We start from the raw sequence: 15,082 nt of genomic DNA on the forward strand, positions 1-15,082 counted from the left end.
AGAGAGAATGAGCAGGGAGAAAGAACACAGTGAAATGAGAAGTAGGGCCGCTTGAGCCTGGGTTTCATGCTGCTGGGTTGGGGCATCAAAGGAAAAAAGCTTGGAAACGGAGTTGGAGGCCACTGACAAAGACTGAAAAACCCCCACAAGAAAGGCAGTTAAATGAGAAGGACATTCGTTACCCAGCCGCTGTGGCTCATGTTCCAGGAGGTCATAGGGCACGCGCCTGGGTTGTAGGCTCAGTTCCCAGTAGGGGGCGTGCAGGAGGCAGCCCATCCATGTTTCTCATCAGTGTTTCTCCCTTTCTCTGAAATCATTAAAAACATTTAAAAATACATGTTACTGATTTCAGAGAGGGGAGATAGAGAAACATCAATGATGAGAAAGAATCATCAATCAGCTGCCTCCTGCATGCCCCACACAGGATCAAACCCACAACCCAGACCTATGCCCTGACCGGGAATCGAACCATGATCTGACTCATAGGTTGATGCTCAACCACTGAGCCATGCCAGCCGGGCAATAACATTGTTTAAAGGTGCATCTGTTTTCCAGTAGAAACAGTATGTCCCAGTTCAAGTGCCTTGAGTGCAGGGGAAGGGCGAGCACTGAATTGATAAGAGGGCTGTGGGCCAACTGCTAGAAAAGGATTGATTGAATTTGGGAGCTGATTAAAAAAATGGGACTGGTCTGGCATTGGCCAGTGTTGCCTGATTGGGCATAGTGCTACACCAAAAAGCTGCCAGTTCGATTCCATCTCGGGGCACATGCCTGGGTTGCGGGCTTGATCCCCTGTAGAGGGCATGTAGCAGACAACAGATCAATGGTTCACTCTCATTCTGAAAATCAAAAATATTAAAAAAAAAAAAAAAAGAGGATGAGAATAGCCCTGCCTAGTTTTGTTCAGCAGGTAGAGCATCAGCCCTTGGTCTGAAGTCACAGGTCACAGGTTTGATTCCTGGTCAAGAGCACATACCTCGGTTGCAGGTTCAATCCCTGGCCCCGGTTGGTTGCGGCGCCAGCGGGAGGCAACCAATGGATGTGTTTCTAACGTTTCCTCTCTTTCTCCCCCTGCCTCCTCCCTTCCACTCTAAAATCAATGGAAAAAATATCCTCACTTCTCTGGTGAGGATTTAAAAAAAAGATGGGAATGGTCTGTTGGGAGCCAGTCCTTAGTGGCAGGAAAAAGTTTTACAGGCAATTAGGGGTCAGTATAAAGTTTCATGTCGCCAAAGCGTGCTGCCACAGTTGGGGTGTGGTGAGAGCACACATAACTGGTGTGCTCTGCTCTGACCAGCCCTCCACAGAAAGTGCAGGCGGGCGAGAGGCCTGGGAGAGGTGGGGTGGAGCTGAGCAGAGGCCAGAGTGCCGCCAAGCATTCCTTTTGGAAATAGAAGACCTAGAAGAAGACAGGTCTTGCCTGGCTGGTTTGGCTCAGTGGATAGAGTGTCTGGCCTGTGGACTGAAGGGTCCCAGGTTTGATTCTGGTGAAGGGCACATGCCTGGGTTGCAGGCCTGATCCCCAGTAGGGGGAGTGCAGGAGGCAGCTGATCCATGAATCTCATCATTGATGTTTCTATCTCCCTCTCTCTTTCTCTCTGAAGTCAATAAAAATATATTAAAAGTCTGAATAAAAGTTATTTAAACAAAGAAAACAAGTCTTTGGGACCTTTTCCTCCACCGTGAAGCATGGCACTGTGGAGGACCAGCATGGTAATGCCATCTTGGGGAATGGGCAGAGCAGGGCTTGGGTGTCAGAGGCCTGGATGGACTTGGCATTTGGCCCAGCACTGAGCTATGATTCCCAGGCTAGGCCTGCTGTGGGTCAGAAGGTCCTCAGGAAGAGCTCACCTTCCCGTGAACCAGGCTCCCTGTAGCATCCTGCAGGTGTCCAGGCCTCTGACCTTCCTTGGTCAGACAGAACACCCAGTTCCTCCTCCCTGCCCCCCAGCCTACCGGCCTGCAGCCCAGGAGGCCCACGCAGCCTTTGGAATAGCGCAAGGCCCTGGGCTCCCTTTGCTTAAAGAAGAAAGCAGAATCCAGTCAGCTTCCACAGTGCAAGGCTCAGAGAAGTAAAGCACCCAGCCTGAGGACACACAGCAAATCCGCGCTGGGGTCAGTCCCTGCGCAGGGAACTGGGGGCAGTCAAAGCCTCCAGAGGAAGATGAATGGTGTGAAGTCCCCGGGGTGCAGGGGCTTCTGTTTTACAAGTGAAGTCATAGCTGTGAATCCTGGACCACTAAGTCCTTGTCCAGTGGGTGGCCCAGGTGGGAGGGGTGAGTGGGAGAAGGCCTCCAATCACCTGGCAGCTGCAGCACAGGAAGACCTAATACCATTGGCCAATATTATGGGGGGCGGGGTGGGTGGGTAGTACGCTTCAGTTTCTCCTACCCCTATGGGCCCATAGGACTACAGTTCCCAGGGGCCCCTGCTCCAGGCTGTTGGCCCCTAGGCAAAGTTGGCCTGTAATCTGACCATTCTCGAAAGGTCATTTCAGAGCTCCTTGAGCGACAGCAACAGGGGGAGATCAGCTTGGGTGGGGGTGGGGGTGGGATGGGGATAGTGGCCCTGCCTGGGTGACATCCCCCATACCACCCCCTGAAACTCGGGGTCCTCATCTCCCTTTTCTTGAGACACCAGTGTCCCCTGCTAGCTGCACCTCTTCTGTTTGGGGCACACTGACTCTCAACTCCTGGCCCTTCAGCCAGAGGCGGGGAAGGGGCCTTGTCCCCTTTTGCCTCAGTGTGTGGCCTTCCCACCAGAGTGCAGATAACAGTAGCCCCCAAGTGTGGCCACTGTGGAAGCTTGACCAGAGGTCATTCAGCCTGTGGCTTGCAGTCTCTTTGGGTAAATGTCTAAAGCAGACCAGGCTGGCCCTAACTGGTTTGGCTCATTGGATTAGAGCATCAGCCTGCGGACTGAAGGGTCCTGGGTTCAATTCCAGTCAAGGGCATTTAAAATAATAATACAATTAAATAAATAAATAAATAAATAAATAAATAAATAAATAAATAAATAAATAAATAAATAAAACCATGCTGCTCATGAAGGCTGGGCCTCCTGACATGTGCCCACTTGACAGCCCCCTCAGACTCCTGATTGACAGCCCACAATCCAGCCCCACCCTTCATCTATAACCCAGGAAAAGGACCAGATCCAGGCAACCTCTTAACCCAAGGTCACAGCCCCTGGGCTCCAGGCAAACCTCGGGCCTCTCAAGCCAGCACTCGCCTGCTGCATCTTGTTTCTGACCCTGCGGAAGGCAAGACAGAGACCCCAGTGTGCGAGGCCTGGAGGAAGTGGGTCAGCACAGGGCTGTGAATGAGCCAGGCTGAGCCTGGCCTGGCCTGGCCTGGCCCCTTATGGAGCTGGGCCTGTTCTCCCTGCCTGCTCTCTTCTCCTCCCCTCACCCCCAAAATAGCTCCTGAGCTGTCAGGCCAAGACCCTCCCATCCTGGGGGGAGGCGGGGCATGCTGCCCAGAGTCTGGCTTTAAATCAGCAGGCTCCTGGGGATTTCCACTCCCTGGCTGGAGGCACCACTGAGGCCGCCTGTCCACCGATCCACCAGTCAGTCAGGCCCACCCTCCCGCAGCCATGTCCCGGCCCCTGACAGACCAGGAGAAGAGAAAGCAAATCAGTGTGCGCGGCCTGGCCGGCGTGGAGAACGTGACCGACCTGAAAAAGAACTTCAACCGGCACCTGCACTTCACACTCGTCAAGGACCGGAATGTGGCCACCCCTCGGGACTACTACTTTGCGCTGGCCCACACTGTCCGCGACCACCTCGTGGGCCGCTGGATCCGCACGCAGCAGCACTACTATGAGAAGGACCCCAAGGTGCTGCGTGGGGCACCCCGGGCAGGGGGATGGGCTGGGGGCCCTGCCGGGGCTCAGAGACCTTGACCAAGTGGCAGCCCCTTCCTGGGGTCTGTTTTCTGTAGCAGTTTCCTGAGGTTGGAGGATGCAGGGGTCCTGGGTGCAGGGGGTGCTGGGCAACCCAGGGGGAGAAACGCAGCAGAAGCAGGTCAGGGGGTTCAAGTCAGGTGGGCCGGTTGCAAAGGCCCAGCACCCACTCTGAGTGGAGGGACTACTGGGAGTGGGGAACAGGAGGACCCCCGAGTCCTGGGTTGGACCTGAAAGAACGGGTCATTGAACGTGTGTGTGTGTGTGTGTGTGTGTGTGTGTGTGTGTGTGTGTGTGTGGTGTGGTGTGTGCTGGGTAGCAGGTGGTGACAGCTGGGGTAGTTGGGGCAATGGGATCAAGTGTCTTTTGGGGTCAGTGGTAAATGTCAGCAACCTGATGCTTCTGGAAAGGGGTGGGGGAGGGGCAGATGGGTGGGGCAGAGAGGGGTCCCAGGAGACCAGGCACCATCCTGGATCCTGGGGCCTCTCGGTCCCTTGCTAGGACTGAGGCTTGAGGGCCATGGGAGCTGAGCACCGCAAGGCCATGCGTCACTGTGACCTTGAGCAAAGGACTTGCGCTGGGCTTGGGCTTTCCCCTGCCAGGAGCACTTGGGAGTATTTCTCTGTGTCCCCACTCCCTGCTGGGCTGCTGGGAGGCTTGTGTGGGATGGAAGGGGTTCGCATCTCTCCCAAGCACATGGATAGCTGAGGGCGATACGGCCAGCCCCCTTTTCCAGATGAGGAAACAGGTTCAGAGATGTACCCAGAGTCAGAGGGAATGCTGGGATCAGAACCTCACCTGTTGGGTCTCAAAGCCTGAAATGGGAAGAAGGAAAATGGAGACAGGGCTGGGACACGCTGGGACCTAGGAGCGGGGCAGGAGGGGTGAGAGGTGTAGGCCCGCGGGGCCTACCTGAATGTTGGTTGGCAGCCCTGACCGCCTCCCCCCGTGCGTCTGTGTCTCGGGCAGAGGATCTACTACCTGTCTCTGGAGTTCTACATGGGCCGGACACTGCAAAACACCATGGTGAACCTGGCCTTGGAGAACGCCTGCGATGAGGCTGTTTACCAGGTCTGGGAAGGTTGGGGGTGGGGCCAACCTAGGGTTTGGGGGATGCCCCTGCGGGCCCTTGGCCCTGACTGCTGCCACACCCTGCCCCCTCTAGCTGGGCCTGGACATGGAGGAGCTGGAGGAAATCGAGGAAGACGCAGGGCTGGGCAATGGGGGCTTGGGCCGGCTGGCAGGTAAGCGGAGGGTCGCAGGGGGCGGGCGGGCATAGGATGTTTTGTGCCGGGTCCCTGACCCTCACCTCCCTGCACCCCCCTAGCCTGCTTTCTGGACTCTATGGCAACACTGGGCCTGGCTGCCTATGGTTACGGGATCCGCTATGAGTTTGGGATTTTTAACCAGAAGATCTGCGGGGGCTGGCAGGTGAGCAGCCTTTGGCCCTGACTTTGTGGGGACCAAGTAGTGACGGAGGGGACCCCCAATGGGTCATCCATCTCTGGATAGACCAGAACTGAACCCAGTCTTGATGAAAAACACCCTTGTTCCTCTGCCATGACCCCAAAGCCAGCTGGTCACTCCTGAAGCAGGTGTTTCTCACCTGTGGTACCTCTTAAACTCTCAGGCCCATGCGGACCAGGGCCCACCCCAGAGCCCTTAACTTATACCCTGTCTGGGCCACACTAGGGCCACCGCTCCTGCGCCTCCCTCCCACTGCCCACCATGGGGTGAGTCTGGGTCTGACGCTGCCTCCCTTTCTCCCCTAATCTGCCCTGGGCTCAGATGGAGGAGGCTGATGACTGGCTTCGCTACGGCAACCCCTGGGAGAAGGCCCGACCGGAGTTCACGCTGCCCGTGCACTTCTATGGCCGAGTGGAACACACCAGCCAGGGGGTCAAGTGGGTGGACACACAGGTGAAGACAAAGCCGGGGAATGGGGGAGGACTCGGCAAGGGAGAAGGGGAGGAGGAGGCTCCTAGGGGACAGAGGGGAAGGACCTGGAGGCTACTGGACCCAGTCCCCCAGTGGAGGACACCAAGGCTCAGAGAGGTTAAGTGACTTAATCGCGGCCACACAGCCAGAGCCAGGAGAGGCTGGAGACAGTAGGGTCACCAGGGAGCCAGGCCCGGAGCAGAGCCGGGGAGGAGGAGCGAGGCTGCCCTGTTCCACCAGGGCCCCTCCGCTGGCTTGCTCCTTCTCACCCGCTACATCCATCAGAGAATAATCACGGTGACTTGATGTCCCCACACATCTGAACTGGGGGCTTGACCGGGAGCAAAGCAACAGGCCAGAAAGGGGAGGAGGGGAGAAAATGAAAGCCTTGAGAGGGGGATTGACTTGTTCAAGGTCAATAGCAAGTTAAAGGAAGCCCTAAGGCCAAACCAGTGTCTGAGCTCCAGCTCAGTCAGGCCTCCTGCTGTGGCCGCAGGGCCTCAGCCCCCAGATGGCTGCACGGGGACCTCTAGGCCTTCGGACTCAGGCATGCGTTCTGCTGCCGTCCACACTGAGGAGCAGCAGGGGCTGGGGTGCACCCGGCTGTCTGCTGCTGGGCCTGTCCTTCCTCAGGGCTACAGCTCCCACGCGGCTCCCAGCAGGCTCCTTAGCGTTGGGAAGGAGGAGTGGATGTGCCCCCAGCCCCACGGTGGTAGGCAGTTATTGGCAGAAATCACTGACCGGGAATCGAACCCCGGACCCTTTGGTGTACAGGACAATGCTCCTACTGACTGCGCCACACCGGCCAGGGCCAGTCAGTCATTGGTGCTTGCTAATTGTGGGAGGTGGGGCCAGCAGCAGTCACTGTGGTCAACCAGGCATAAGCTCCTTGGATGGCCTTGGCCTCTGACTCCTCCAGTCAGGCCCTGGGACCCCCCAGCCCTTTCATGCGTCCAGAGTGTCCTCGAGGTTGTGCTCAGGCCAGGCGGGCCAGCTCGTCGCCATCACTGCAGTGGCCACCAGCAGAGCCCCACCTTGGGCGCTGGGCTCTCCCTGCCTCTTCCTCCCATAATCCTTACAACACCCGGCCAGGCGGGGCCGGGGGTATAGGGGATGCTGGGGGTGTCCTCTCTTTATGAATGAGGCCCAGAGAGCCACGTTGAGGGCTGGCTGGAGGTTGCCCACCGTTGGGACTAGACTCTGGGGTTGGGAGTCGGCGCAGTGCAGGGACAAAGCCTGGAGTCCCAGCTCTCAGGGCCTCAGGGTGAGACGCAGCGGACGCCCAGCTCCTCACCCCCGCTGTGCGCGCAGGTGGTGCTGGCCATGCCTTACGACACGCCCGTGCCTGGCTACCGCAACAACGTCGTCAACACCATGCGCCTGTGGTCTGCCAAGGCCCCCAATGACTTCAACCTCAAGGACTGTGAGTGCCGCCGCTGGTGAGCAGCCCCCGCCCACTCCAGCCCGCGCTTGGCCCGAGCCTGACCCTGTCCCCACTTTTGTCCTCCAGTCAACATTGGTGGCTACATCCAGGCTGTTCTGGACCGCAACCTGGCTGAGAACATCTCTCGTGTCCTGTACCCCAACGACAATGTATGTCTCCCCCTGGGCTGGGCAGGAGAGGGGAGGGCCTTTCTCTGGGGCCCTTGTCACATCCAGGACATATTGCTGGCTGTGTCCTGTTTGTCACCCTCCCCCCCTGCCCCAGACCTGGTTAAGTGGGAGGATGCCTGAGTCCTGGGGCAGCGGTTAGGGTGGGCACTGCCCCCGTGACTACTTCTTGGTGGGGAAGACCCGGGGTCCTGGAGATGGGGCAGGTCGGGACTCAGGGGACTGCGTGTCTGTGGGGTCTCTCCTGACCCCACCCACAGTCGTGGGAGGCCTCCCTCAGCACCTTGACTCCCCTCTGCCTTCCACCGTCCCCAGTTCTTCGAGGGGAAGGAGCTGCGGCTGAAGCAGGAGTACTTTGTAGTGGCTGCTACGCTCCAGGACATCATCCGCCGCTTCAAGTCCTCCAAGTTCGGCTGCCGGGACCCCGTGCGCACCAGCTTCGATGCCTTCCCGGACAAGGTACCCGCGCGGGAGGCCGCCCTCTCCACCTGCTGTGACGTGTGCCGCCATCTCCCTCCGGCCTCAGCCTGCCCCATTGTATGAGGGGGACGGAGGCTGGTGGCTGGGGTGTGTGTGAGGGCGACATGCTCTGGGTGATCGATCAATAGGCACATGATCTGGGCTTTGCGGCTGCTCCTGCCCCACAGCTGCTCCCTGAGAGCCTCGCCTCCAGCTCAGCCCTAGCCTAGCGCTCTGCTGGGCACTCTGACGGGCAAAGGTTTGGAGCCCAGCCTGACTCCCCGCCCGCCCCCCTCCCAACAGGTGGCCATCCAGCTCAATGACACCCACCCCTCCCTGGCCATCCCCGAGCTGATGAGGATTCTGGTGGACCTGGAGCGGCTGGACTGGGACAAGGTGGGCTTCAGGACCCTTCTGCCCCCGCCTGACCCTCTCTGCCTCAGGGTCCCCTTTCCAGTCGGGGGGGTGGAAAGATGTGAGTGAACAGAGGGCAGTGTGAGGCCCGGAGGGTGGGTGTCCTAGGACCCGGCACCGCAGTGGCAGGGCCGGGCTCCTGGCGGCACAGTATGTGTGGAGAGCCCTAGGGCTGAGGCCCGGGGATCCTGGGTCTCCACTCCTCTGCCAGGCATGGGAGGTGACGGTGAAGACCTGCGCCTACACCAACCACACGGTCCTGCCCGAGGCCCTGGAGCGCTGGCCCGTGCACCTCTTGGAGACGCTGCTGCCCCGGCATCTCCAGATCATCTATGAGATCAACCAGCGCTTCCTGAATGTGAGCAGAGGAGGTGTGGGCAGCGCGGGGGCTGGGACTCAGACGGGGGAGCTCTGGGCATAGCTCTGAGGGTAGGGGCTGGGGCTGGGTTCCCGCTTCTGGTCCTAGCTCTGGGCTCTCCTGGCACAGCGGGTGGCAGCCGCCTTCCCAGGGGATGTAGACCGGCTTCGGCGCATGTCCCTTGTGGAGGAGGGCGCGGTGAAGCGCATCAACATGGCCCACCTGTGCATCACCGGGTCTCACGCCGTCAATGGTGTGGCTCGCATCCACTCCGAGATCCTCAAGAAGACCATGTGAGACCCTACCCTCCGCTGGGCGTGCCCACTTATACACACGCCCACTTATAGACACGCCCACTCATAGACACGCCCACTCACAGACACGCCCACTCATAGACACGCCCACTGATAGGCTCGCCCCTCACTGCACAGCACAGCTGGCCCTTCAACAGGTAGTAGCATCGCTCTAACAAGCTCCCACAGCCCTGACGTCGGGTGCAGTCCTGTCCCCAGATGGTTCTCTCTTGCACACAGCAGCACCTCAGACCCCCAGGCCTCTTTCATCAAGAAACAAGGATAGGGACCCAGAAGGAGGCCTTCATCCCACAGGGGTGAGTGGTGACCGCCCCCACACACCCCCAACACACACTCCATTCTGCAGCTTCAAGGACTTCTATGAGCTGGAGCCTCATAAGTTCCAGAACAAGACCAATGGTATCACCCCTCGGCGCTGGCTGGTTATGTGTAACCCTGGGCTGGCAGAGGTCATTGCTGAGGTGAGAGGTCGCTGTATGGCCAGTAAGGGTCAGCACGGGCTCCTGCAGGGATCAGCGGGGTGTGGCCATGTAGGTGGGTGACTGTGGGGTGTCCAGTGCGGGGCCGAAATCCTTGTTGCATTTTGTTCCCCAAGCCTTGCATGCACAGGGAGGAGAGGAACCATGTCTTACTTGCATGAGGAAGTCCTAAGGGCCGGAGAGGCCCTGGCTGTGAAGGTCACCTGGAGGTTACAATCTACTGGAGGGGTCATCAATGGGTCACATCTGAAGGGGACAGAGATTGGGAGCAGGAACGCGAGTCATTGCCTGTATGAGGAATAGGCCAGGGGGAAGGCCTGCTGGGTCAGCTCAAGGTCAGGAGGGGAGGAAGATGGACATTGACAGATCACTGGGAAGCTGGAGAGGGAGGAGCTGTCTGCCGTGGATGGGGCTTGCCTGACCTGGAAAGGGACCCCCCTGTAAGGAGGACGAGGAGGGGAATGAGCCTGACTGAGAGCCATCTTCCCGCAGCGCATCGGGGAGGATTACATCTCGGATCTGGACCAGCTGCGCAAACTGCTCTCCTATGTGGACGATGAAACCTTTATCCGGGATGTGGCCAAAGTGAAGCAGGTGGGGAGCATTGCAGCCTGGGGCCGCCCACTTATAGGCCCGCCCACTTTAGGCCAGGCCCGCCGTGCCAGGCTGGGAGCAGAGATCCTTCCGTGCTGGAGGGCCAGCCCTCCAAGTCAGGAATGGCCAATGGTCAGCTCTCCTGCAACCGCAGGCCACTGGTAGAAGTTGCATGAAGTCCGTGGTAGGAAAGCATCGGCGGATCTCACTGGAAGAGTGCTGGCATTGATTAGCAATGTCTGCCCTGGTGCAGGCGTGGATGAGGTGGCCCTCTGTCCTCCACCTCCTGGGAAAGAAATGAGACTGTCGGACCTCCCAAGGCTGAGGCCCCTCGGTGAGCTCCCCCCTCCCCTGCCTCCAGGAAAACAAGCTGAAGTTCTCTGCATATCTCGAGAACGAATACAAAGTCCGGATCAACCCCAACTCACTCTTCGACGTCCAGGTGAAGCGGATTCATGAATACAAACGCCAGCTCCTCAATTGCCTCCACATCATCACCCTTTACAACCGTGAGCTGCAGGCCCCGCTCTGTCTCCGGGCTCTCCCTCCAGGACAGCGGTTCTCAGCCTGTGGGTCGCGACCCCTTTGGCGGTTGAAGGACCCTTTCACAGGGGCCGCCTAAGACCATCCTGCAGATCAGATATTTACATGACAATTCATAACAGTAGCAACATGACAGTTATGAAGTAGCAACGAAAATAATTTTATGGTTGGGGGTCACCACAACATGAGGAACTGTATTTAAAGGGCCAGAAGGTTGAGAACCACTGCTCCAGTACCTCCCAGCATACTGCATGTTTCCTAGACAACATCTCCTTTGGCCTCTGGACAGCTCTTGGGACATGGAATTATCCCCAGTTTACAAATGGGCAAACTGAGGCTCAGAGAGGGGGAAGGGACTGATCTGAGGTCACACAGCAAGTGATTGCTCAAGTCAAGGCCCACGTTCTCCCAGCGTGGGCTTTGGCTGATGGGCACTGTTAGGAGGGGAAACCTGGCCCACTTCCTCCCTCTTTCTCCACAGGCATCAAGAAGGAACCCAATAAGTTTGTTGTGCCTCGAACGGTGATGATTGGAGGGAAGGTGAGAAGCTGGGCCACAGACCATGGCTCTGGTCTTTTGATATCTGGGTTGAGGTCAGCCTTGACTGTGTTGCAGGATGGGGGTAGGAGGTTCGGCCACGGAGCTGACTCCAGACTGCGCCCCCACAGGCCGCCCCTGGGTACCACATGGCCAAGATGATCATCAAACTCATCACGTCCATTGGGGATGTGGTCAACCATGACCCGGTGGTGGGAGACAGGCTCCGCGTGATCTTTCTGGAGAACTACAGAGTCTCGCTGGCCGAGAAAGGTGGGGTGCCACCGCCGGGAACCCGAGGGAGGCTCTGATTAGCTTGGTGCCTGGAAGAGGTATTAGTTACCTCTTCCTGAGGTACTTGCACTTTAAAGACGAATCTGGAGAGGGCAGTAATTAAACCATGAGGATGTCCCCTGAGCTCCCCGGCAGCATGGGTCAAATTATAGGGGAGATGGGCCTTGTTGGTGTTTGTCATGTCACACCATGGAGCGGGGCGGGGGGAGTCCAGCTTAGACCCCAGATGTTCAAGAATCATCCAGAGGTTGGCGCCTGAGAAGGAGACTCGGTTGTTGAAGACTGGAGGGCTGGGGTGGGAGGGGCTTTGAACCTGGCTATGCCTAGGCCAGCCTCCCTCGAGAGTCCCCCGCTGGGGTGGGACTCTTCCCAGAGCTGACCCTGTTCTGCTGCCCCACAGTGATCCCGGCCGCTGACCTCTCTGAGCAGATCTCCACGGCGGGCACTGAGGCCTCCGGCACTGGCAACATGAAGTTCATGCTCAATGGGGCTCTGACCATTGGCACTATGGACGGGGCCAACGTGGAGATGGCGGAAGAGGCAGGAGAGGAGAACTTCTTTATCTTCGGCATGCGGGAGGAGGACGTGGAAAAGCTTGACCAGAGAGGGTATGGGGGTCAAGAGCTCCTTACTTAAGAGTCTGTGGGCAGGAGGCGCCGGGTGTGGCTGCTGGAGGGTAGGGCTGGGAGCAAGAGGCATGGACAGGCTAGTGCAGGCTGCACAAGGTCGTAGTTATGCCATCAGAGTTCTGGAAAACTGCTGAGGTAACTTACCAAAGAAAAGGTTAATGAAACAGGAAAAGAAAGTAGTAACACAGAACCGAAGGAAAAGGAAGAGAAAATTATATCAATCCTAAGAATATTATTTCTGATATTGGAAGTAAACTAAATTCTTAGTTCCCTGGTAGCCATGGCAAAAAGGGAAATATATAATAATAAAAGTGTAACATGCTAATTAGACCAGATGACCTTCAGGATGAAGCCGGGGCTGCGAGGGAAGCCTGGGCCCTGGGTGCCAGAGGGAAGCCGGTGCCAGCAGCCAGGGGAAGGAATACCTATTCTTGCACGAATTTCATGCATCGGGCCTCTAGTAAGAGTATAAAAGTTAACTGTACTTATGGCCAGAAACACAGTTCTTTAGAAGAGACATTTCCCTGGCATTATGTTTTTAAAATTTATTTTAAAATATGACTTTTTTCTTATAAAAGCAATAATGGAAAAATACAAAACCACAAAAAAACAAAATAACTGTCTTCTATAATTTCATCACCTAGATTTAAAGTCACACTTCTCTTTTTCTATGTATATTTATATATGTGTGTGTGTTTTTTTCTTTTATTTTTCTTTCTTTTGTTTGTGTAATTTTTGAAAGTTAGGAATAACTTATATGTCATTTTGAATCCTGATGCCTTATTTAACAGTGGAGAGGCATTTTCCATGTCATGAAATAGTCTTCAAAAATATTTTTTAAAAATATATTTTATTGATTTTTTTTTTTTTACAGAGAGGAAGGGAGAGGGATAGAGAGTTAGAAACATCAATGAGAGAGAAACATTGATCAGCTGCCTCCTGCACATCTCCTACTGGGGATGTGCCCACAACCAAGGTACATGCCCTTGACCGGAATCGAACCTGGGATCCTTCAGTCCGCAGGCCGACACTCTATCCACTGAGCCAAACCAGTTAGGGCTTCAAAAATATTTTAAATGATTGTGTAGTGTTCCATCCTATGGACATGTCATAACTTATTTAACCACTCCATATAGTTAGACATTAAAGTTGATATTCCCTGTTGGTATAAATACCACTGTAATGACCAACCTTTTACATCTCTGGCCACATCGCCCATCCTTTCCTTAAGATAATTACTAGAAGGGGATATTTCTGAGCCAAATTGTTTTCCAGAAAGTTGGTACCAGTTTACACCCTCACCAACAGCCTAGGAAAGCTAGCATTAAGTATTGAAAGGAATTTCCCTGGGAAGCCTGATCCTTCAGGTTCAGACTTAGTTCCGAATCCCCGGGAGGGAGACGTGACGTATTTCTAGCAATATGTGCAGAACTAGGCTCCAGAAGGACAGTTTTGGCTGCAGGATGGAGAATGGATGGGAGGGAGCAAAGTGCAGGTGGGGGCCAGTGTGGGGACTCACGCCTTAATGCTGGGAGGGTCACGGGCAGCACCAGTGCTGGGGACAGGGGGTAGGGACACTGTTGAGGAGGTGGCCTTCGTTTCTGGTTGGAAGAGGGGAGGGGAGGGAAGAGAGGAGCCTGGCCTTGGGGATGCGTTTGAATCCCGGTGGTTGAGAGTTGGATTGCGCTGCCTCAGAAAGGCGAACGCTGGAGGCTCCTCCAGGGCCCGAAGGTGAGGCGAGGGTTGGACTGGAGAGAGCAGAGGGGAAGACATTCCTGGGAGAAACGCTGGCTGGAGGTGCTGGTGGTGTGTGACACTTCTGTCTGCCCTCCCCAGGCCTCGGTTTCCTCATCCCCATAAAAGGCGATGAAAAGCTGAGCACAGAAGGGAGAGGGCCTCCGGGGAAGGAGTCGGTGGCAGCTGCAGGGAGGGTGGGAGCAGGCGGGCCCTGGGCCTTAGGGCTTCTGGGATTTTCTCTGGAGGGAGAGCCAGGACCCCCTTTCCTGGGCGCTGACTGCGGCTCCTCCCTGCAGGTACAACGCCCAGGAATACTATGACCGAATCCCTGAGCTGCGCCAGGTCATCGAGCAGCTGAGCAGTGGCTTCTTCTCCCCCAAGCAGCCTGACCTGTTCAAGGACATTGTCAACATGCTCATGCACCACGACCGGTGAGCCCGTGGCCCAGGGGACCTTGCAGGGGGCGCTGCTGGGCTGGGCAGGGCTCCTGGCAGGTGGGGCGGCTCCCTGGGAAGCAGCATCACTCTCCAGGCCCCCAGGAGTCCACCAGGACAGGATGGGCTCGGCCTTGACCTCAGGGAGCTTCCTGCCTGCCATTCCCCTCCAGGTTTAAAGTCTTTGCAGATTATGAAGACTATATTAAATGCCAGGAGAAAGTCAGCGCCCTGTACAAGGTAAGGGGTCCTGGGCCAGGGGCTGGCAGGGCTTTGGTGGCCCTGGCTGGGGTGAGGCGGAAGGTGGGGGCCCCACCAGCAGAGTGAACCCAGAGTTCCCTTTTGGCCTGTAGAACCCGAGAGAGTGGACACGGATGGTGATCCGGAACATCGCCACCTCCGGCAAGTTCTCCAGCGACCGCACCATTGCCCAGTACGCCCGGGAGATCTGGGGCGTGGAGCCTTCCCGCCAGCCCCTGCCAGCCCCTGATGATCTGGCCTGAGCCTCCGGACCAGACCCCAGACTTGCTTTCCCCACCCCCACCCCCACCCCCACCTCAGCCTGTTTGCAACCCCTTGGGCCAGCCCCAGCTCCTCCCGCAGAGGGTGGGGAACCGGAGTTAGTTCTCTCAGCCTCTTCCTGAAACTCTCACTGACTCCCAGCCCGAGGTCACACGTCCATTGTGACTGAGGACACTGCTCCCATCCTGTCTTCGGGCTTCCTGCCCCTCCTATTTATGGGTCTGACCAATCGTACACCCTCCTTCCCCCCCAATAAATTGATTCTCCTTGGGAGCCTCCTTTACTTCTCTCTCTGGTGGGAAATATTTTTAGCTCT

The 15,082-nt window shown here is 56.8% G+C and overlaps 1 protein-coding gene across 1 annotated transcript; it reads left to right on the forward strand.

The window, feature by feature from the left end:
* Nucleotides 1-3,502: 3,502 nt before the first annotated feature.
* Nucleotides 3,503-15,049, forward strand: PYGM (glycogen phosphorylase, muscle associated). The gene is made up of 20 exons (XM_036326755.1): nt 3,503-3,837; nt 4,873-4,974; nt 5,069-5,147; nt 5,231-5,334; nt 5,692-5,823; nt 7,153-7,264; nt 7,352-7,434; nt 7,768-7,911; nt 8,215-8,307; nt 8,537-8,683; nt 8,813-8,976; nt 9,344-9,458; nt 9,969-10,070; nt 10,432-10,579; nt 11,095-11,153; nt 11,282-11,423; nt 11,845-12,052; nt 14,107-14,241; nt 14,418-14,484; nt 14,598-15,049. The coding sequence occupies exons 1-20, from the start codon at nt 3,595-3,597 to the stop codon at nt 14,745-14,747; spliced, it is 2,529 nt and encodes an 842-aa protein (XP_036182648.1). The 5' UTR covers nt 3,503-3,594; the 3' UTR covers nt 14,748-15,049.
* Nucleotides 15,050-15,082: the final 33 nt, after the last annotated feature.

The sequence above is a fragment of the Myotis myotis genome, unplaced genomic scaffold, assembly GCF_014108235.1.
Source record: "Myotis myotis isolate mMyoMyo1 unplaced genomic scaffold, mMyoMyo1.p scaffold_m19_p_10, whole genome shotgun sequence".
Classification (NCBI taxonomy): Eukaryota; Metazoa; Chordata; class Mammalia; order Chiroptera; family Vespertilionidae; genus Myotis; species Myotis myotis.

Coding starts and splice junctions, on each gene's coding strand:
- PYGM (XM_036326755.1), top strand. CDS start 3,595: ATGTCCCGGCCCCTGACAGACCAGGAGAAGAGAAAGCAAATCAGTGTG. Junction 7,912..8,214: donor TCGATGCCTTCCCGGACAAG/GTACCCGCGCGG, acceptor CCCTCCCAACAG/GTGGCCATCCAGCTCAATGA. Junction 10,580..11,094: donor CATCATCACCCTTTACAACC/GTGAGCTGCAGG, acceptor CTTTCTCCACAG/GCATCAAGAAGGAACCCAAT.